At 36.0% G+C, this 22585-nt stretch overlaps 1 protein-coding gene across 1 annotated transcript in view; it reads left to right on the top strand.

Annotated features, from left to right (window-relative positions):
* LUZP2 (leucine zipper protein 2) overlaps positions 1-20664 on the top strand; it is a 248677-nt gene extending 228013 nt beyond the window's left edge. The window contains exons 10-11 of the mRNA XM_021685868.1: positions 19560-19639; positions 20401-20664. Of these exons, the coding sequence (XP_021541543.1) occupies positions 19560-19639; positions 20401-20505 (185 nt within the window). The 3' untranslated portion in view covers positions 20506-20664. The remainder of the gene's footprint in view (positions 1-19559; positions 19640-20400) is intronic.
* Positions 20665-22585: the final 1921 nt, after the last annotated feature.

Raw genomic sequence — 22585 nt, 5'->3', positions numbered from 1 at the left:
GTTCTTGTTTCTCAAGATAGCTTTGGCTATTAGGTATCTTTTGTGGTTTCATATGAATTTTAGGATGGTTTCTCCTTTTTTCTGTAAAAAATGCCATTGGAATCTTGATAGGAATTGCATCAAATCTATCAATGGCTATAGGTTGTATGGAAATTTTAACAATATTCATTCTTCCATTCCAAGAAAACAGAAAGATTCTTTAATTTATTTCTGTCTTCTTCAATTTCTTTCATTAATATCCTATAGTTTTAGTGTATAGCTCTGTCACATCCTTGGTTAAATTTCTTCCAAATCATTTTATTGTTTTAGATGCTATTATAAATGAGATTGTACTCCTTATTTCCTTTTTTCCCCCATGTTTTTTCTTTTCAAGTTTTTGTTTAAATTCCAGTTAGTTAACATACAGTATAATATTTGTTTCAGGTATAGAATTTAGTGATTCATCATTTACATACAACACTCAGTGCTCATCACAAGTGCCCTCCTTGATACCCATCACCCATTTAACCCATCCCCCTGCCCACCTCCCCTCCAGTAACCCTCAGTTTGTTCTTCATAGTTAAGAGTCTGTTTCCTGGTTGGCCTCTCTTCTCCCCCCCAAAATGTTCATCTGTTTTGTTTCTTAAATTCCACATATAAGTGAAATCATATGGTATTTGTCTTTCTCTGACTGACTTATTTCGCTTAGCATAATACCCTCTAGTTCCATCCACATCATTGCAAATGGCAAGAATTCATTCTTTTTTATGGCTGAGTAATATTCCATTGTATGTATGTATGTATGTATGTGTATATATACATGTATATGTATATATATGTATGTATATATATACATATATATGTGTATATATATGTATGTATATATATACATGTATATGTATATATGTGTGTGTGTATACACACTACTTTCTTTATCCATTCATGAATCGATGGACATTTTGACTCTTTCCATAATTTGGCTATTGTAATGCTGCTATAAACATCGGGTGCATGTATTCCTTCAAATCAGTATTTTGGGTATTTACCTAGTAGTGAAATTGCTAGATTGTAGGGCAATTCCAGTGTTAACTTTTTGAGGAAACTCCATACTATTTTCCAGAGTGGCTGCACCAGTTTGCAGTCCCACCAACAGTGTAGGAGGGTTCCCTTTTCTCCACATCCTCACCAACACCTGTTGTTCCCTGTGTTGTTAATTTTAGCCATTCTGACAGGTGTGAGATGGTATCTCATCATAGTTTTGATTTTTATTTCCCTGATGTTGAGTAATGTTGAGCATCTTTTCATGTGACTGTTAGCCATCTGTATGTCTTCTTTGGAGAAATTTCTGTTCATATCTTCTGCCCATTTTTTAACTGGATTATTTGTTGAGTTTGATAACTTCTTTATAGATTTTGGATACTAACCCTTTGTCAGGTATGTCATTCGCAAATATCTTCTCCCATTCCAAAGGTTTCATTTTAGTTTTGTTGATTGTTTCCCTTGCTGTACAGAAGTATTTTTATCTTGAAGTCCACATAGTTCATTTTTGCTTTTGTTTCCCTTACCTCTGGACATGTGTCTACTAAGAAGTTGCTATGGCCAAGGCCAAAAAGGTTGCTGCCTGTGTTCTTCTCTAGGATTTTGATGGTTTCCTGTCTCACATTTAGGTCTTTCATCCATTTTGAATTTGTTTTTGTGTATGGTGTAAGAAAGGGGTCCATTTTCATTCTTCTAAATGTTGCTGTCCAGTTTTTCCAACACCATTTTAGAAAAGGCTGTCTTTTTTCCATTGAATATTCTTTCCTGCTTTGTTAAAGATTAGTTGACCTATAGTTGAGGGTCCATTTCTGGATTTTCTAATCTGTTCAATTGATCTATGTGTCTGTTTTTGTGCCAGTACCATACCATACTGTCTTGATCAATACAGCTTTGTAATAGAACTTAAAGTCCAGAATTGTGATAGCCTCTAGCTTTGCTTTTCTTTTTCAAGATTGCTTTGGCTATTCAGGGTCTTTTGTGGTTCCATACAAATTTTAGGATTGTTTGTTCTAGCTCTCTGAAAAATGCTGATGGTATTTTGGTAGGGATTGCGTTAAATTCCTTATTTTACTTTCAGATAATTCTTTGTTAGTGTATAGAAAGACTACTGATTTTTATATGTGGGTTTTTTATCCCACAACTTTACTGAATTTGTTTTTTAGTTTTCACAAATTTTTGGTGGAGTCTAGGATTTCCGTTGTCACCTACGATTCTATTCATGTCACCTACAATTTACTTCTTCCTTTCTGATTTGGATGCTTTTTATTTCTTTTTCTCACTTGATTGCTCTGGCTAAGACTTCCAGTAATATGTTAATAGGAGTTGTGACAGCGGGCACCCTTGACCCTTGTCTAGTTCCTGATCTTAAAGAAATAGCTTTCAAATTCTCACCATTGAGTATGCTGTTATCTGTGGGCTTGTTATATATGGCCTTATTTTGTTGAGGTATGTTCTTTTTATACACAGTTTGGATTGTAGATGGGCAGAGCTGCTGGTTGGAATCTGCTTAGGCTCTGCAGCATGCAGGTTTATGATCTGCCAAGTCCTGAGGGCTGGTTACTATAAGTTACACCCTCTTTTCCATTTCTATATTATCCCTAACCCCACATACTACACCAGTGATTTCCCCTGAAGCAAGACCTGAGTGGGCCTCCCAGGAATAATCCTGCAATGCTGGGATAACAGGATGTTCACATTGGGCTCTTTTTTTAGCAACCCCCCCCAGAAGCTATAAGTCCTGGGGAGCCCTCTTGATGCAGCACTGTGCTGGCTTGGGAGGGGCAAATGTCAGAGTGTAGCTACTCATCTTAATCTTCTAATGCTGTCCTCAGTCTCTGTAGTCCTGGAGATGCTTCAGCCTCACCCCTGGGTTCTGGAATTTTTACAACGGTGTCTTGTCTATGGATAGTTGCTAGTTGGCCTTCTTGTGAAGACGATAGAAGTCAGAAACAACCTATACTACCACCATGATGACATCATTCTCCATTCAGTGCCGCCAAATTTTAATGAAAGTCAGACACAATGTACTGGGTAATGGGAACTGAAGTAGATAGAACTTTAGTATGAGGTTATCTGGCTAGGAATTAGACTGTGGTTACTGTTTGCTTTGTCTATACATGTCAGAGGCCTTAATTTCTGCTAATCTCCTTGTCTTTCTCACCCTGATGTCTTCAGGTTTCCCTAGACTCTTCTTAAATAGAGTCTGAACTTTGCAGTTCTTTTAATTGTAATCACATTTCATATGCTGTTATGGTGTGGGGGAGGGGAGGCATTTCATAATCCTTTGAGATGTCACACTTTTAAGTGTTCCTATAAGGTAATGGCTACCTGGGCTTTCTACTTCAGGTAAGTTTGTCTGTATTCTATATATTTACCTGTCTCTCCAGTTTTGGGGGTGATGATTTGTCTGGGGACCTCAATTCTCTGACAGATCTAAGAAAAATTATCAGTTTGTTTTTTTCTTGTTTTGAGGTAAAAGTGGCAACTTCCAAGCTATTTATATATCAGGGGGCAAACCAGTAATCTTAAATAGTGTATTTTAAAACACAAAAGTTATTAATTTCAGTAAAGTCCAGTTTATCATTTTTTCTTTTCTTGATCATGATTTTGATTTATCTAAAAAATATTTACCCAATCTAAGAATATAAAGATTTTTTTCTACATTTTCTTATAAAAAATGTTTTTAGCTTTATTTCTTACATTTAAATCTATTACCCATTTTGAGTTAATTTTTCTGCATGGTGTGAAATAAGGATCTATTTTTATTATTTGCATATTGATACTCAGCTGGCTTAGTCTTCAAAACAATTTATTGTAGGGGCACCTGGGTGGCTCAGTCTGTTAAATGTCTGCCTTCTACTCAGGTCATGATACTGGGGTCTTGGTATGGAGCCCCTGGGGTACTGGGATCAAGCCCCTGGGTCTGGCTCCCTGCTTAGTGCGGAGTCTGCTTCTTCCTCTGCACCTCCCCTTCCCCCTGGTCAAGCTCTCCCCCGCCCCCAATAAATAAATAAAATCTTTAAAAAAAATTTGTTGTAATGAATATACTTTCCCTATTGAATTGCTTTGGCACGTTTGTCGAAAATAATTGACTACAAATCTGAATTCATTTCTTAACTTTCAATTGTTTCATTGATCTATATGTCTACACTTAAGCCTGTACCATACTTTCTCAATTACTGAGCTTTATGGCAAGTTTGAGATTGGAAAGTTAAAGTCCCCTTACTTTGTTGTTGTTTTCAAGATTGCTCTGGCTATTTTGAATATCTTCCATTTCCTTGTTAATGTTAGGTTCAGCTTTTCAGTTACAATAAAAAAAAAAAACTGTTGGGATTTTGACAGAATTTGCATTGAACCTATAGATCAATTTGGGGAGAATTGTCATCTTACAATATTGATTCTCCCAATCTATAAACATTGGTTATCTCTCCACTTACTTATATCTTTTAAAATTTCCTTCAGTAATATTTTGTAGATTTTCAGTGTACAAGTCTTGCACTTCCTTTGTTTTCTTTATTCCTAATTTTTAAATTCCTTTTGATGTTATTATGAATGGAGTTTTTTTCTTAATTTCATTCCAGATTGTTAATTGCTAGCATTTAGATGGGATTAATTTTTGTATATTTATCTTGTAACAGATTAAAGAGTTTCAAGTGACTATGCTCCAACTCAAACTGTGATGTCATTTGCAAAACAACTGCATGAAGTTACAGTGTTAATTTCAAGTAATTATAATACTATATCCAGAATAAGGAAGAGAAATCCTTTATCTGATTTTACTTATCAGTCTAGACTGATAAAGCATGTCCCATTCTAGAAATGACACTGCTAAGTTCAACAGGGACAAATGAAGTGCGTCTACTAAAGCTTGGGAGGAAAGGCTCAAGAGGAAATTCAGTATATAATGTTGATCAGATTCATTTCTGTTTCAACCAGTTACCTGATGTGTAACCATGACTATTTAACACCTTTGAGGCTCATTTTCCTCCTCTGACAAAGAGATAAATGTTGCCTACCTTATATAACTTGTTAAAGGTTCCAGTGAGATAGTCCAGCTTAACACCTAGTTTATCATGGGCACATAGCAGGTCCTCAGTAATTATCACTATCCATTCATTTATGCAAAGCTATGCCTTTCACTTAAAACCTCAATAAATATTTTTTAATTGTATATTTTAATTAATTTCTCAAAAGAGAAAAAACTATAATGTGAAATAGGGAGCGGTCTTAATGCAGTGTTACTCTCCAGGGCAGAACCAGACGTTGCCAGTGAAAACAGCTATAAGAAGGAGAATATTTCAATCAAATATAAAAGTGAACTCTTAATGAAAAGTATATGAACACAGAATTAGCCACTGGAAGACATAGTATATTTTATGATTGAATAATGAAAAACTGGGGCGCCTGGGTGGTACAGTCAGTTGGGCATCCAACTCTTGATTTACACTTGGTCGTGATCTCAGGGTCATGGGATCCAGCCCTGAATCAAGCTCTGTGTTCAATGCAGAGTCTACTTAGGACTATCTCTCCCTCTCCTTCTGCCCTTCCCCCCATGCGCTCTCTCTCTCTCTCTCTAACAAATAAATCTTTAAAACAATAATGGAAAACAACTATTCTGGATGTATTTGGGAAATGAAACACTAATAGGAAAAAGGAAAAGAACTATCATGTGAGCATCTCTTTAAATTCCAGGATTCTGTGATCATCAGCAGCCTCACTGAGAGCTGATGGGAGTGCATGCAATCTCTTAGTAAAACATAGCAAAAGAGATGCATTTTGATTCCTGTTGGTATACCTGATACTAAACAATATAGTAGAGAAAACCTTGAAATTACATAAAACCTAGATTTGAATGCCAGCTTTCCTATTTCCTAACATGTCACTTTTGGCAAGTGATTTTATAATCTAGATCCCTTATCTATATAATGTAGATCAATGATTTTCAAACTTTTGCATGCCTATGAATTACCAAGTCACCTGGTAAAACTGCTTATGGTCAAGCTTCACTCCCATAGATTATTAATCAGTAGATCTGGGGCACAGCCCAGGAATGTGTATTGTTTTAATAACCTACCTAGAATTTTTTCTGTCAATATTTCCTGGCAAACATTTTGAGAAACTTTGATGTTGATTTCTTACAGGTTTGTCATGATAATTATATATGATATTAAATTAAATACACAGTATTCAGTTATATTACAACATCCTTACTAATACATTCTAAAAAAGCTGCTTCGTAATTTTAATATCCGAGGTCTCCATATTTTCAATGTCAAGGTCCCAAACTTGGAATCAGAGATTATACATTTTCTTAGATATCTTTGTGGGTTCATTCTATTTCCTGACCAATGCAGGCCAGAAAGGGTCACCTAGGAAAATGTCCTTTGGATTCTTTGCCCGCCCCCCCCCATTTTTTTTAGTAGACTTAGAAAACTTTAAGAAGATCACCAATGGCTTAGCAGCATATTAGACTATCAGTTCGGTATATTAAATGATAATAATGGAGACACATGGAGAAAGCAAAGGATGTACCTGCTCCATCCCATTTATCTGAAGTTTGCAAATGTGTCTCATATTGTTTAATGGCATATCAAGAATTAAAGACATTGAGCATTCAATTTTAATTTTCACTTAGAGATTAAGACTTAATGATAATGTAAATGTGTTTCACAATATTTTTGACTCCTATAGATAGCAAACATTTAATTTTTCTTAATGTGCTGAGAAAATTAAAAACACAATAGCTTCTCTTTAGCATCGAGAGCATGAGCTCTGTTTCTTCCCATGACACCTGCTTGCAAGTCCCTGACCAAAGGGAGTTTATTTAACAGCAAGTATTGACTAGGGAAATGAGAGGGGAAAATGTGCAGAAAATAAATCCTAGAGCTGTGAGTAGAAAATGATGCCAGCTTTTTTATGCTGAAACAATTTTGGCAGAGATTTAAGAAATCCTAGTTTGCTATTATACCCAGTATTCATTGTGTAGTATTTGATGGACCTGATGAGTTGTTGGCAGATGCTGCACTAACAAAATTTTTCTAAGCAAGGCATGCCCTGCTGTAATTGAGCTTAGAGACCACACAACATTATCATTCTGGGCTAGACTTCATCAGACATCTGAAGAGGTTGGCTTCATACAAGGCATTGTTACTGTCCTATAGTGGTTCCTTCAAGAAGGAACAGACATGCCTCCAGATAATACAGCATGGTACATAGTTTCATAAGGTCTTCAGAACGGGTTTCTGCTTTGCACATTAGATATAAATCTCCATGTTACCCTACTATAGCATCAATTTAAAGTTGCAAGAATGTGAACTTAAGTGTCAGTTCTTATCAGAAGTTGCATAGAAACTGTAATAACAATGGTTAACTTATTAATGACTCCTGGGGTGCCTGGATGGCTCGGTCAGTTAAGCATCTGCCTTCAACTCAGGTCATGATCTCGGGGTCCTGGGATCGAGCCCCATGTCAGGCTCCCTGCTCAACAGGGAGTCTGCTTCTCCCTCTTCCTCTACCCCTCCCCAAACCCCACTTGTACACACACTCTCTCCCTTGCGTTCTCTCGCGCTCTCTCTTGCTCTCTCTGTATCTCAAATAAATGGGTAAAATCTTCAAGAAATAATAATAATTCTTTGACTCCTCCTGTCTTGAAAACACAGAATGGCTTTCTCCTCTTGGTTCCCATAGTGCTTGGTTTATATATATATTTTATCCTGTATTACAGTCCATTTTGCATGTTGCTTATTTGTACAGAGTTCTCATTTTGCATTAGATAATAAACAATTTCAGGACAGGAACCATAAAAATATTGGTATTTCCTTCAGGACCAAGCAAAATGCTCATTTAGCAGATGCATATTAATATTTCTCTAAAACATCCAAAATTATGAAATTAGGGCTGTGGTTTTCAAAAGCTTAACTATTTCATATGGAGTACTAAATATAGTACTAAATATCATTCTGTAATAAAGATGACAAATTTATTTAGTGCAGAAAAGTGGCATCACAGAAAAATTTAACCAAAATGTATTCATGTTTTTAAGTAACTCGGCTTCTTAATTCCATTTTTTTCTCTATAATATTTGAAAAATCCCTCTTTTCAGCCTCCAGCCTGTCGCATATTTTATTTAAATATGCAGAATCAACTGGACTTACGTATCTGCCAAAGATATTTTTTTATTGGTAGAATTTCAGGTTGCCCAATTACACCTTTGCATTAATTATTTTTTCTTTTAGTGTTTTAGAGAAAGATCATAAGAGATATAACTAATCTCCCTTGTGAAGTAGAACCAAATGTTTAATACCAATAACAAAGTTATAGTGATCAGCAGGATTAGATGTAAGCTAAAGACTTTAAATGGATTTCTGATAAATCATTTGATCCGCTTTAATTCTTAATTATTACTCATTATTTCCGAGAGAAGGAATAGAGGGTAATTTAAAATAAACAAAATGAAAAGAAGGGCCATATGCACCCCAGTGTTCATAGCAGCAATGTCCGCAATAGCCAAAATGTGGAAAGAGCCGAGATGCCCTTCAACAGATAAAGAAGATGTGGTCCATATATACAATGGAATATTACTCAGCCATCAGAAAGGATGAATACCCAACTTTTACATCAACATGGATGGGACTGGAGGAGATTATGCTAAGTGAAATAAGTCAAGCAGAGAAAGTCAATTATCATATGGCTTCACTTATTTGTGGAACATAAGGAATAGCATGGAGGACATTAGGAGAAGGAAGGGAAAAATGAAGAGGGGGGGAAATCGGAGGGGGATACGAACCATGAGAGACGATGGACTCTGAGAAACAAACTGAGTGTTTTAGAGGGGAGGGGGGTGGGGGGAGGGGTGGCGGCAACAAATCCTTTGGCAATATCAAGATTCTCTAATGACCAGCGTCAACGTGTTGATACCAGGGTTGTGAAATTGAAATGACGGAGTATCAGTGTTTCCATTCTCGTAGGATCCAAATATTTATTGACAAAAGAGAGACATTTTGATTGAAGGAGGCAGACGCTGAGAATGGGAAAGGAAGGATAGAAACTAAACTTCACTGAGCACCTACTATGTGCAAGATACTCCATTGGAAACCATTCTATATTTTAATTTAGTCTAACTCTTCCAACAACCCTCTCAGGTAGATATTATTTTGCCTACCTTACAGATAAGGCATCAGAACCTCAGGAAGATGAAGTAACTTTTCCAATTCCATACAGCTAGTAAGGGCTGAAGGAATTCTTTTTTTTTTTTTTTTAATTTTTTTTTATTCTTATGTTAATCCCCATACATTACATCATTAGTTTTAGATGTAGTGTTCCATGATTCATTGTTTGTGCATAACACCCAGTGCTCCATGCAGAACGTGCCCTCCTCAATACCCATCACCAGGCTAACCCATCCTCCCACCCCCCAGGGCTGAAGGAATTCTAACCTGAGATGGCCTAACTCTTCACTCCATTCACCTAGCCAAGTTACCTATTTTATCTCATTTCACACTGATGTCACTTTTGACTGTCAGCATTGTTATCCACATTTACAAATGAGGAAAAAGTGAGGTTAAGTTGGTATTTTCCAAACGTCATTCCACTGGCAAGTGCTAGCCGGCGATGAAGTTTTCAACAGTTCAAAGATGTAGAAAATGAACATTGAATAAAGAGTCAAATAAAATATTAGCGGATTTTCCATGAATCAATCAATGTCTCTCTATCTCTCTGTCTCCCTCTGCCTCTCAAGAATAATTTCCTTTGACTCTGGATCCTTTATATATATATTTTAGTATTAAAATGGTCTTTCTTTTCTGAAACACTGTTGTAATATAGTTGAGTGTGTTTGTTTGTTGCTTTATTTGTTCCAGTGTCAAAATTTGAAGCTGACAATCCTCATGTTTATTATTGGTGTTTAACTTTATTCTTTTATAAAATACTAAAGTCCAGGAAACTCAATGTTCATTAACTTACCCCATTATCACAGATATGGGAGATAGAGTTGGGACTCAAATTCATTTACACATGGCTCCAAAGCCTGGTATTTCCACATTAAAAAGAAGGTCCTTGGGACGCCTGAGTGGCTCAGTCAGTTGGGCCTCCAACACGATTTCAGCTCAGGTTGTGATCTCAGGGTCGTGGGATCGAGCCCTGTGTCAGGCTCCATGCTCAGCATGGAGTCTGCTTAGGATACTGTCTCTCCCTCTGCCCTCCCCCTCATTCACGCTCTCTCTTTAAAAAAAAAAAAAATTCCTGATAATTCTCGGATGCCCCAGCATTATAGTCTTCCCACCATGTTGTGATTGTGTGTTTTCCATGTACCAAGATAGTTAGCTGGGCTTGTCTCAACTACACAGTTTTATTGTTACTTTGCCTGTTCTTTGGCCATAATACAACGTTTTGTCAAATAGCTAGCTGTTCATTGCTCAAAAGCACAGGAACAAACTGGTCACTTTGGTGATGTTGGTGTGTATGTGAGAGATAAGTATAATCACTTCAATAAAAATGTATTCATGGCTTATCCCATTTCATAATTTATAGACCTAGGCCCTAGGTCTCCTATATGATTGAATAGGTGAGCTGAATATTGAAGCAGCTGAACTTGTGCATATTTTCCTCATCAGTCTTTGTATTTTATTCACTCCAGTTTCTGGATATACGTATATTACTAATCAGGTTAAATTTTACCTGAGATGGAATATTTTGAAGGCCTGTGCTAGCCTTTGATTGCACAATTTTATGAAATTCTCAAGATTACTATTTAAATTTTTTTGTCTCTTAAAACAGAAAGTAGTTACTTTGCATAATTAGTTATTCACCAAAGTGAGTTACACCTCTATCCATTTTTCCACAAGTAAAATTGCATTTTTTAATCATACATGCATGAGGGAAAATGACATCTGAATTTTTCCCTTTTGTTCAAGAAAATTTGAGATTCAAATTGATAAGGAAGAGCTTAAAGTGTCTAGGCACTGTTCCAACTTAAAATCACATTTTTAAATGAACATGTATATTCTCCTATAGGGAAACCATATATAAACAGTTCTATAGATGGTTGTAGCTCATTGAAAAGTGACAGAACAGCCACGTCCCCCAAGAAAGAAGAAAAAGAAGAAAGAAAGGCGGGTAAGAGGGAGAAGAAGACAGAGGGAAGGAGAGAAGGCAGGAGTGGGAGAGGAGGTGGAAGAATGGATAGATAAAGAGATGAGTAATTTCAGAGCTGGAAAGGCAGACATATAGACATGTGTTATGTGTTATTTGAAATCAACAAAAATGTTAAAGTGCAACAAAACTCTCTCTTTTGTTCTCCCCAACTTTATTGTTTTGTCGGTATCAAGAGATTATTTCTGTCTGTTTTACGTGGCACTTCTTATGCATCACTGTGATTTGAACTGTATAATTTTGTATTATATGTTTTTAGCTTAGGTGTTTTTCATATTAATAAATATCCCACAGATGTTGTCTTAATGACTTACAAAATATTTCATCTTATTATTTTATCATTATTTAATTAACCAGCTTACTTACATTTAACCATTATTTTGTTTTCTTTTTTACTGTTATACAAATCCCAAATTAATACTTCTGAGTGAAAAGGTTTTCTTCTTCTTCTTTTTTTTTTTTTTTTAACGTGGATGGTTTTCTTCAGAGAGACACTATCCCAAGTGAAATATACTGGATCATGAACATATTTAAAAACCATTGTATCTATCGTATTAAAATATTTTCCAAAACATCTGTATTAATTTATTTCCACATCGGCATTGTAAAAAAGAAATACAGAGATTGAGAGAGAGAGAGAAGGCCAATTTCATCATGCTGGAGCCAACAGTAAATGTATAATTCTTGTTTGTTTCCTTGTTTGACAGAAAAAAATAGCTTACGATTGTAATGATGACATAATTTTTTAGTGTAATTAGGTCATATCATTTTTCTTCAATGACATGAGAAAAAAAGTTCACGTAGAACTACTTTTCCTTCCAAACTGTGTGAGCACATATATCATTATGTAAATAATTATTTGATGCAAACAGTATCAGGGAGTCTGCTATGATACAACAATAGGTATGATTTATTGAGTATCTCATATGTATCAGGTACTTTGTTCTAGGTGGCTTACAAATTCGCTATTATCTTCATTATCATCATTGCTACTACAATACATTGAGATCTTAGTAGTAAGAGGCCCTGAGCTCAGTGTTTTAAATCATTCTCTTATGTAATCCTTACAATCACTTATAAAATAATATTGTTCTACATTTTACAAATATGGATGTTTAGATTGAGAAAAAAATGAATCACTTGTCGAAGACCATGAAGCTAGTAAGCCGTAGATTTAAAGATTTGAACATTGGTTAAGACAAACTTCTTAGCCTACAGGTTAAACCACTACCTTATTCTGTTTAGTCATAACATCTCTTGTATAAAATAGCACTTTTCACTTCTTTCCAAGATTGACGGTTCCATTCCAGGTTGTACCAGAAAGAATTAAAAGAATGAAAGTCAATAATTATTCTAGGTAGTATTGGGGAACGAGGCAAAAAAAAAAAAAAAAGTGTGACAGAAAGTTCTGTATATGTGTATGTATTTAACAACAGTAATATAAAGAAAATCTATGAGCCTGAGTAGGTGACAGCAGAGACTCCTTCTCTTAATGCCCAGCCATTTGTCTTCTGAGGCTTTGCTGTAGTTCATCAAGGTGAGTGTGAAAGCCATGCTCCTAAATCACATCTCACTTGTTTAAGAAAACAGTCTCCAAATCTCTCATCCCATCAATCTACCCAGTCTTCTGTACTTTATAAGCAATGGGAAATCACAAATTTGTGTATGGGGGGTATTTTTCTAATTTGTTTTGATTTGATTGATTTTTTGTGCAGTAAGTTGGCATGATGGAATATATATTAGGAAGACATTTCTAGAGGCTGAGTGGCAGATGGATTGGAGAAAACAAGGTTAGAGAGAATTGGATAGTTTAGTTCAATAATCTCGGAAGGAAATAAAGGGATAAACCCCATGATCTCTGAAAGACAGAGGGGATTAGAGTCTAACATACTGAATTATTTTAATAAAAAATGGTTTACAGACTTACCCATGGAAAGACTGTCGGCTGCTCTCATCTGCAAGTTTCCCAATTTTGCGAGCCAAGATAACATAATCCTCAAGCAAGGACCTTTCCTGAATCTATATGTAGCAATTAAACTATATTGTATTGTTCTTGTTGTTGCTTTTCTTAGATTCTGGCCAATGCCTATGAAGGGAAAAGTCTCAAGATTTACCATCTCTTGAGTTGAGTTGTGATGAGAAATTGAACATGTTTTGATGACATGTAGTGTAGAAGTTTCAGGCACAAAATGCAAATCATTTGAATAAGGAATTTTTTTGTTATTGTTCTTTCAGTTGCGTAATTTAATTTATTAGTAAGGGACTTGTGACATAAGTTCTGAAACTCCAACTCCAGATATTTGAGTATTTAAACCTAACTTCTGAAAAATGTAGCCAAGTTTCAACTTTCTGTCAGCCTGGTGAGAGAAGGAAAAGGGAGCTGCCCTGATGAGTCCTGGGGGTCTCCAGAATAGTGCAAGTGAAAGACAAGTGCTTATAAAAATGGCATAGATTCTGGAACTTTTGCGGAAGGAAGAAGGTTCTGCTGAGGCATGGAGGGTTTTGTTTTGTTTTGTTTTGGTTTGGCTGTTTGTTTTTTAAAGATCTGTTTATTTGATAGAGAGTGCGCACGTGCACGAGTGGGGGGAGGGGCAGAGGCCTAGAATCTTCACGCAAACTCCCCATTGAGTGCAGAGACCAACGTCAGCGCGGGACTCGGTCTCATGACCCATGAGATCATGACCTGAGAGAAGGATGGCGTTTTTAAGCAAGTGTTATATGGACTGATCACTTTAAAGCCCTACTAATGAATCTCTATCTTTTTTTTTTCAAGATTTATTTACTTATTTGTCTGAGAGAGAGAGAGTGTGCACACAAGCAGGAGGAGTGGCAGCCAGAGGGAAAAGCAGGCTCCCCGCTGAGCAGGGAGCCCGATGTGGGACTCGATCCAGGACCCTGAGATCATGACTGAGCCAAAGGTGGATGCTTAACTGACTTAGCCACCCAGGCGTCCCTTTTTCTTTTCTTTTCTCTTTCTTTTTGTTTTCTTTCTTTCTTTCTTTCTTTTTTAAGATTTACTAATGAATCTCTTTAGATTCCAACATAGAGAAAGCATTAACTTGTAAACTTCCTTAGACTGTAGGCATATCATTGCAGGATATTTAGTGTACCTATCTCTTCATAATTGAAATTGAGTATACATATCACTGCTTGGCCTGCAGCCCTTCCATGAACTGTCCCTATTCTAGTTATCGCTCAGTAGTAACTGTCTCGGCTGTCCTCAGCACTGTTACCTTTGATGTGTTCTCCCACCATAACACTGTAACTTCTCCTTCCTCCTGCTGACTCTGTCACAAACAACTCTACCCATTACTCAGGGATGAATTCCTGTGGCTTCCTTCATGAAGAAATCCCTAGTCACCCTAACTATCCAAGAGTCATATTTTCTTCTTTTCTGGATAATACATCTCATTGATTCATCAGGCCCTGATGTGTACCTACTATTTACTAAGTTATCTTTGTTAAATGCTTCAAAAGTATAGGAGGAACTATTTTGTTGTTAAAAATTGTGTCCTTAGCTAAAACTGTAAAATGTAACATGACAATTAAAATATAAGACATTACAAAGTTAAATAAGAATGTGAGAAAAAGTAGTATGGAATCTTGGAAAGGTCCCAAATTCACTACAAGGTGGACATGGGTTTTATTTGCAGCAACAATACCTTTGTGGCCTTGAGAACATTATATAGCTGTTGTTCTCCTCATGTGTAAATATGAGGGCTTGAGATGAAGGGGACAAAGAGATTAGATAATAAAATGTCAAGAGAGAAGGGTTATTAAACAGAGAATTTTAAGACCATGAAAGAGCCAGCAGTATTAATAGCAACAAAGTCATTGGGAGAAAAAATTGGGAAAGAGATTATCTGTTATTATTACATTTTAAAAAGGCATCTGTATATTGTGTTCACACAATTATTTTTAAATTATCACCCCCGAAAGAGTTTTTATTTATAATTTAACTACCATCTACCTTCACAAAGTGTGGAACCAGTACATTAACTATAGTTAAATTATCAAAACAAAGGTAAAGCAACACAATAATAAGATACTTAGGCTCACATGATATGACATATAGGTCTTCTGCCATAATATCTGTATTAGTTTTCAGTTACAAACTGTCATGGAGTAAATGGCTTTAAGAGACACTAATTATCTCTCATTTTCCACGGGTCAGGAGTCTGGCAAGTTTTAACTAGGTCCTGCTCATGGTTTCACAAGAGTAAAATTAAGGAGTTGGCCAGTAGCATTCTCAAGCCTGTGTTTTATTGGATAGATCTTTAAATATATCAACATCATTTTGCATAACCTTGAAACTTCTATTTTCTCATCTTTTCTTTAAAAAGATTTATTTATTTATTAGAGAGAGAGAGTGTGTTAGTTGCTCATGCCCACGTGCAAGTGTTGGGAGGGGCAGAGGGAGAGAATCTTTCAAGCAGACTCCCCCCCCCAAGCGTGGAGCCCAAATGCAGGGTTCTGACTCACCACTCCTAAGATCATGACCTGAGTTGAAACCAAGAGTCAGACACTTAACTGAGTCACCCAGGCGCCCCTCTCGTCTTTTTTCCTCCCAAAAAAGAACATTGTGTTAACTGTATTATTATTTTAATAACAATAATTTCATAATTATTATTTTTAATTTTATTAATTATTAGTTAATGATTATTAATTGTCGTTATTTTATCTATAGTGTCAGAAGAGAAGTATTGGTCCTAAGTGATTTTGCTTCCCTTCAAATCAGCACTCATGTCTCCATTTCCTTTTCTCTCCCCCTTCCCTCTTCCACTTCTGTGCATGGGAATTGTGTGACTGTTGATTCTGCCCCATATGTCATGTGTAATGTCAGTGGCAACTCACCATAATTGTTGGTGTATAATCATTAACGATGCTAATACTAGTATGAAGGTAGAAGAGGGAGAAAGGGGAGAATGTTTATTTTGTTAGTATTTATACTGAAAATTTTTGTATATTTTCTCATTTTGTCCTCAAAATAATTCTGTGAATTAGCTCCATTTTACAGCCAATGAACTGAGGCCCAGAAATAAGTAACTTATCAAATTATTTTATCAAGACAACCAATGAATAGGGGCGCCTGGGTGGCTCAGTCGGTTAAGCGTCTGCCTTCGGCTCAGGTCATGATCTCAGGGTGCTGGGATCGAGCCCCGCATCGAGCTCCCTGCTCTGCGGGAAGCCTGCTTCTCCCCCTGCCCCTCACCCTGCTTGTGTTCCCTCTCTCGCTGTCTCTCTCTCTCTCTGTCAATTAAATAAATGAATAAAATCTTAAAAAAAAAAAAGACAACCAATGAATAGACATCAGAGCTAAAACTCAAACCAAAGTCTATTTTACTCCAAGCATTTTAACCATTAGGCAAAATTACCTAATGTGTCTTTTTTTTTTTTTGTCTTCCTTAAGTACATTTGTCTGGAATTTTTGGCAGTCTGGGTGATGTTGGCAGCCAAGTGAGAGGGTTCCATGAAGAAACTTCCCTTTATGTTTTCACCAAGTGAATGTCCACTTTATCAATAGCTACAAAGTTGATAAGATGCTTATTAAGGCATGATACCTGCAAGTGATAATTATGTTGCTCTTATATCTGTTGCCTCTCTGAGAAACACTAAGAATTTTATGAACGTCATCTCATGAAATTTCTACAGTGCCTGTGAGGCACAGAAAAAAATAAATTTAAAGGTAGTGTTCATTATAAGATCAAAGTATCAAAAAAGGTTTAAGCTATCTTTCAGCCACATAAAATTTTATTTAATGTTGAAGTTTAATAAGTTTTCATTGCAGATGATCAAAAGCTTGTCTGAAATAGTCGGCTGTGCTTGCATTAATGAAAGAAAAAACTCCACTGCAAATCCTGTATTATCTTCCTCATGAGAATGACCCCAAGTGAAGCACCACACAAGACAGGGTTTTGAGGTCAAATAGAACTGGGAAATTGTTATATGTCCTTCTAAGAGATTTGTAATGTATTTGTGCATTATGAAGAAGTGGATTTCAAATTTGACTGTGCATTTGAATTGTTGGAGTGCTGATTAAAAATAAAAATGCAAGCCCCATAGTCTAGGACTGAATTACCACCTAGAAGTGTTATGTTTTAACAATCACCTTATGTAATTATGTGAACAAGTCATTTAAGACCACAACTTTAAGAAATTACATGCTAAAGGCTTTTAGAAGAACTACTTTAAATACAACTGTTTAATATTCAAATAAACTTTTCCCCAAAACATGTATGACCTACAAATGCCATTATCCTAAAATATATTTTGGGAAAGCTTATACTTTGCAAGATACTTTCTGCATTGATCATGTTTTCTGAGCTTGATTTCATACAATTATTTGTTAATTTTTCAAAGGCTGAATGCCAGCATGATAAAAACACAAGCCAGCTGTATTACCACAACAAAAGTAGAGTAATTATACTATTCTAGAGAAATTTTAGATTCCAGGTGTAATTCGAACCCACAGAACATAAAAACAAGCACATTTCTTAGCTTGTGTACAAGATTCCTCTGTGCCTCTATCTAAAATTCTTTGGAATAAGGTAGTCAAGGTTTTGAGATTTCTATTATTATAGTTGTTATCTTACTTTGCTGTTATAACGTAGGCTTATATAGAAAAAGGGGCTCTGTGTAACAATTTTGGAGTCTCAATCAAATAAACCTAAATCTGATCATATGAAAAAAATCAGGCATTTATTAAAATTCTGAAGGACTAAAATATTTTCATAGCCAATGAATTTTGTAGCCAATATTTTCACTATTATTTATTCAGAGATTTCATATTGGCCCCTTGTTATCTGTTGGCATCAAGCTGGGATATACAGCTGACAAATGTTACCTCTAACTTCAAGGAACTTAAAATATATTGAGGAGCTAGGCATGCTTATACATATAAAAACATTGTTAAGCGATACAGTTTTTATATGCATTGTACCTTTAGAGCAGACAAGCATGACTGAGTGCATCTAGTGGTGGAAATGGCATCCTAGGGAAGGAATGAGTCACAATGAAGAGAGACTTTGGTGAAGGTGAGGTGGCTGGCATACATATAGGCATGGAATGGTAAAGGAGCATAGTGTGTATTCAATTAAGAGCAATACAGTGTGAGAATAGGAAGCATATAAATATAACTTTGCTCTAAAATCTGAATTGGACTAGGTTAAGTCTCCTATAGAACCTTTCTAGTTGTCATCTACTTGTAGAATTTATAGGATGTTGGGATTTGAAGGCAACTTAGGTCTCCTCCCCACTGTAAGATCCCAAGGAAACAAACGGACTTGTTCAAGTTCAGAGCTACCCAGTGGCCATGGACTCTTCGACTCCTAGGCTCTGTTGTACACATGGAAAGGATTAGAAGAAATCACGCCCCCCCAAAAAGAAGCATATTCTTACAATAAGCAGTTTTTGTAGTTACTTTGAAAATGTTTTTAAAATAAAGAGGAAGAAGGGACGCCTGGGTAGCTCAGTCAGTTAGGCGTCTGCCTTTGGCTCAGGTCAGGATCCAAGAGTCCTGGGATTGAGCCCCGCATTGGGCTCCCTGCTCAGCAGAAAGCCTGCTTCTCCCCCTGCCCCTCATCCCACTTGTGCTCTCTCTCTCTCACTCTCTCGTTGCTCTCTCTCTCTCAAATAAATGAATAAAATCTAAAAAAAATAAAGAGGAAGGAAAAAAGGGAGGGAGGTAGAATGAGAGACAGTATGGAAAGGGAGAAGAGAAGAGAAGCAGACAAGGAAGGAAGAAAGAAAAGGAGAGAGAGAGAAGGAGACAGCATGGGAGAAAGGGAAGGAAGGGAATGTCAATATTTTAACCTTGGTTAAACTGGAAATGAAGCCCAATTGGAATACACTGCCAGCAATTCTTCAAAACTGTTGAGGCTAATAAAGATGAGAATTCCTGGTTAGTAAAATATAAGATCTTATTTTCCAAAATGTAATCTTTTTTAAGGTACCGATGAGTTTTTGCTAGACAGATTGATGATTATACTGTTTAAATTGCTTCGGGGCTTGCAGTATTGATCTTCCTGCCGCTGTAGGGACCACTGACATATTTAAGTCTTAAGAGTCCAGATGCATCACAGATACAGTAGTTTTATAATTCTTTACTTCAGTTTAACTGCTTTTGCAAAGAAAGAACTTTCCACTGGAATGGAATTTTGTTGTAGTAGCTGGTTTTCATAAGCACCACTAAGATCCCCAAAACACCTGTGAGTGTCTGATCTCTCCTTTGGCTCCCACTCAGGATGTGATGAGTTTATTTTGTCCCTAGCTTGCCCTTTCAGCTTGCATCAAAGTGAAGGAAGTTTCTCAGTGAGAAGAATTCAAGGGAATTTTTCTATCCCCTCCTTCATTTAATTTAACTACAATGATCTATTTTCATTTGCAGGTTTTACAAGATGGCAGGACCTGCTCAACAAAGCACAAAAACATTCCCCTAATCAATACCACTAAAGAGCCAGTGACTGCCCCAAAGGTATTTTATTTGTTTGTTTGTTTTGATTTTGTCAGAAAGAACTTGAATCCTTTGGGTCCAGTGATTTTTCTCTAGCTGAAGCAGGGATGTTGTATTGACTGATACAAGATACTTCCTTCCCCTAGTGCCTCTGGACTTTCCATGACCACTGTGCCAGCCACTAAGTTTTTGGTTCAATCATCTGAGGTCCTCAGAACAAGGGTGAGGGAGGTACATCCCCCCCCCCCCCCACACACACAACCAAGAAACAAAACAAAAATAAATGGATAACAAAAAACATCTATTCCTTATGGAACAAAAAAAAATAAAAAAGAGGATTTGGGGAAACAGAGGAGATAGAAAGAAGTACATATCCCCAACAAAAACAAACAACAAACACAATTCAGGAACTTAATTCTGAACTTCCTTCTGTACTGTTCTATATTTGACCAAAAATATTCTATCATAGCAATTCTTAGGGATCATTTCACTTAACACAACATTTCCAAACTTTTAGGTTAGATTAATCAGAGTTGAATGGTTTAGCTAAAGTCTTCTCAAAATAGTTTTTGAAATATCCACCATTTATAAATAATATTTTATGTACTTCCATGAAATAGAAGTATTAACACATCTACATTTATTTTATTTTGGTCTAGCATTCATTTTCTATATTTGTTGAGATATAAAAATTTATATTACTGTTGTTAAGATTTTAATTTTTACCTTAAACATATATTTATTTTAACTATTCTAATTGTCTTTTCTGTATTGTTTGACAGAAATTGCAAATGCCTCCTTGTACTGAATGTGAGGTGAAAAAAAACCCGGAAAAACAATTGACCAACTTTGAAGGGAGGGCAACTAGAGAAGAAAAAATACTGTAACTATCAAGAAACTGTGTTAAAAACATGCACTTATGATTGTCTTCATACTCTTTTTCAACCACAAGCTTGATGGAAATACTAAGTTTTTAAAGCATGCAACTTTTTCACAATTTTCTGTAACTTTATATAGTCTATAAATTTTCCAGAAGATTCCAGGCCAATTATGATCCTTAAGCAATAACCTAATTAAAATGGATATCCACAGTCATAAATAGTCATTGTCATCAGTAAATTGCCCAGCATAAATTGGTCAGTTTTGAACTCAAATGCAGTGAACAACATTTAATTCTTCTGGTTCATTGGGTATCTAGTACTTCTGTGATCTAGTTTTGAAATCAGCTGGAGGATGATAAAAATTTTGTGGATCCTTGGCATTTTTAGAATCCAAATTTCAACCATATCATAAAGATTCTGTTCCACGTTGGCCAATGGGAGTCACTTTAAGGTTAGAATCTGTGTCAGTCTGAATATATTATTTGAGGGTGTTTATTGCCATTCTTTTTATTATTTGGAACCATGTCTAAATAATGTCAAGGCAAATCTGTCTGGTTTTTAGTCAATTAACAGAATTCATTAAACATGTTTGGTATGATGTAGACAAATATGTGGATGAATGACTAAATTTCTGACACAATTGATAAGATCTTTTTTGGCATTCTATAGACACATCCCTATGGTTGTCTGCTGGAATTACTCCAAGTTAGGAATTGAGTTCTTTGAAATGCTTGGCAAGATTTTTTTGTGTGTGAAATTGGGTAGTGGAATGTGGGATGACAAGAGGGTTGCAAAACAGAAATATGTGAGCAGATAATACACATTTTAAAATGGGGATTTGATGAAAGTAAAACAGCCATGTAGAACCAATAAACCCAGATTTGTATATTTTGAAAACAAATGTATTATTAAAACAAGTCAACAGCTGTGATCATCGCTGAAGTTGGGTCTCTACGTAGGAATACACTAATCAAATAAATGCACTCCTGAATAATCTGAATGTAGCTCACAAGCAACAGGAATTGATACGTGAATAATTGTCTGATTGATAAGACTGGTATAGCATCAGACTTAAAGACTCAAATTAATGGGTTAAATGATCCAGTTAAGTTGTCTGCACTGAATATATTCACTTCTACTGGCTAGACCCATTTTGCAAATGCACAAAGCATATAAAACAGTTGGTTTTATAGAATGGATCTGCCAAGGCACAGTTAATATATTTGGAACACTGTATCCTGGCAGGCTATCTAAGGAGATATTGTTAATTTAAGAAAGGAAAGGAGGGAAGAAGGGAAGGAAGGAAGGAAGGAAATCTTTAATCAAAAGATGAACTTAAATTCTGATATATAATGGCACACCTTTGATCACAATGACATATTCCAAGAAATTTAGTGGTTTGGAGAAATGGCAGACTATCATAAATAGTATAAGTATTATTGTGATATAACCATGTAGCAGTTATGCTTGTGCAGTAATTCAGTGTCATTTATCAGTATTTTTTTTTTAGACTGCAGGCTATCCAAGAAAAAAGAGAATTTATTTTATAGATGGTCCTTAGAGGTTTCAGATGAAGTGACCAGGATAGAAGAAAAAAATCAAGGTCCAAAGTTCCTCTGACTCCTCAGCTCTAATATTGCTAGTTTCGGAGTTCTATTCCTTATAATTTCCCACTGTCCCCCAAAACCCTAACCATCTCCAATGACTATAAAAGGAGAGCTGCTAATTTAGTTTTAATTTAGTTTCACTTCCCCACACCCTCCCTGTGCTCCAACTTCCCTCCATCGACCCTATGGAAAGTTAATCATCATTTCACCTTAGCACATGTTTTGAGGCACCTTTGGAACTAATAAAAAGAGAATCAAGCTGATATTTTCTGAAACTTTTATAAGATGGCTTAATATTAATCAAATTTGAACAGTTTCATTTGTAAATTATTTTTCCTATGCTCTATATCTCTAATATGTGACAATAATCAGTGTGTTTCTCTCAATTACGGGCATGATCAAGTGGGATTTACATAAGTATAATGTATAGATTTTTCTTTAACAATAGATGGCATTATGCATCCTGCAGAGTTTACTGT

This window comes from Neomonachus schauinslandi, chromosome 11 (assembly GCF_002201575.2).
Source record: "Neomonachus schauinslandi chromosome 11, ASM220157v2, whole genome shotgun sequence".
NCBI classification, from domain to species: Eukaryota; Metazoa; Chordata; class Mammalia; order Carnivora; family Phocidae; genus Neomonachus; species Neomonachus schauinslandi.
This window is presented reverse-complemented; position numbering and strand designations above follow the sequence as displayed.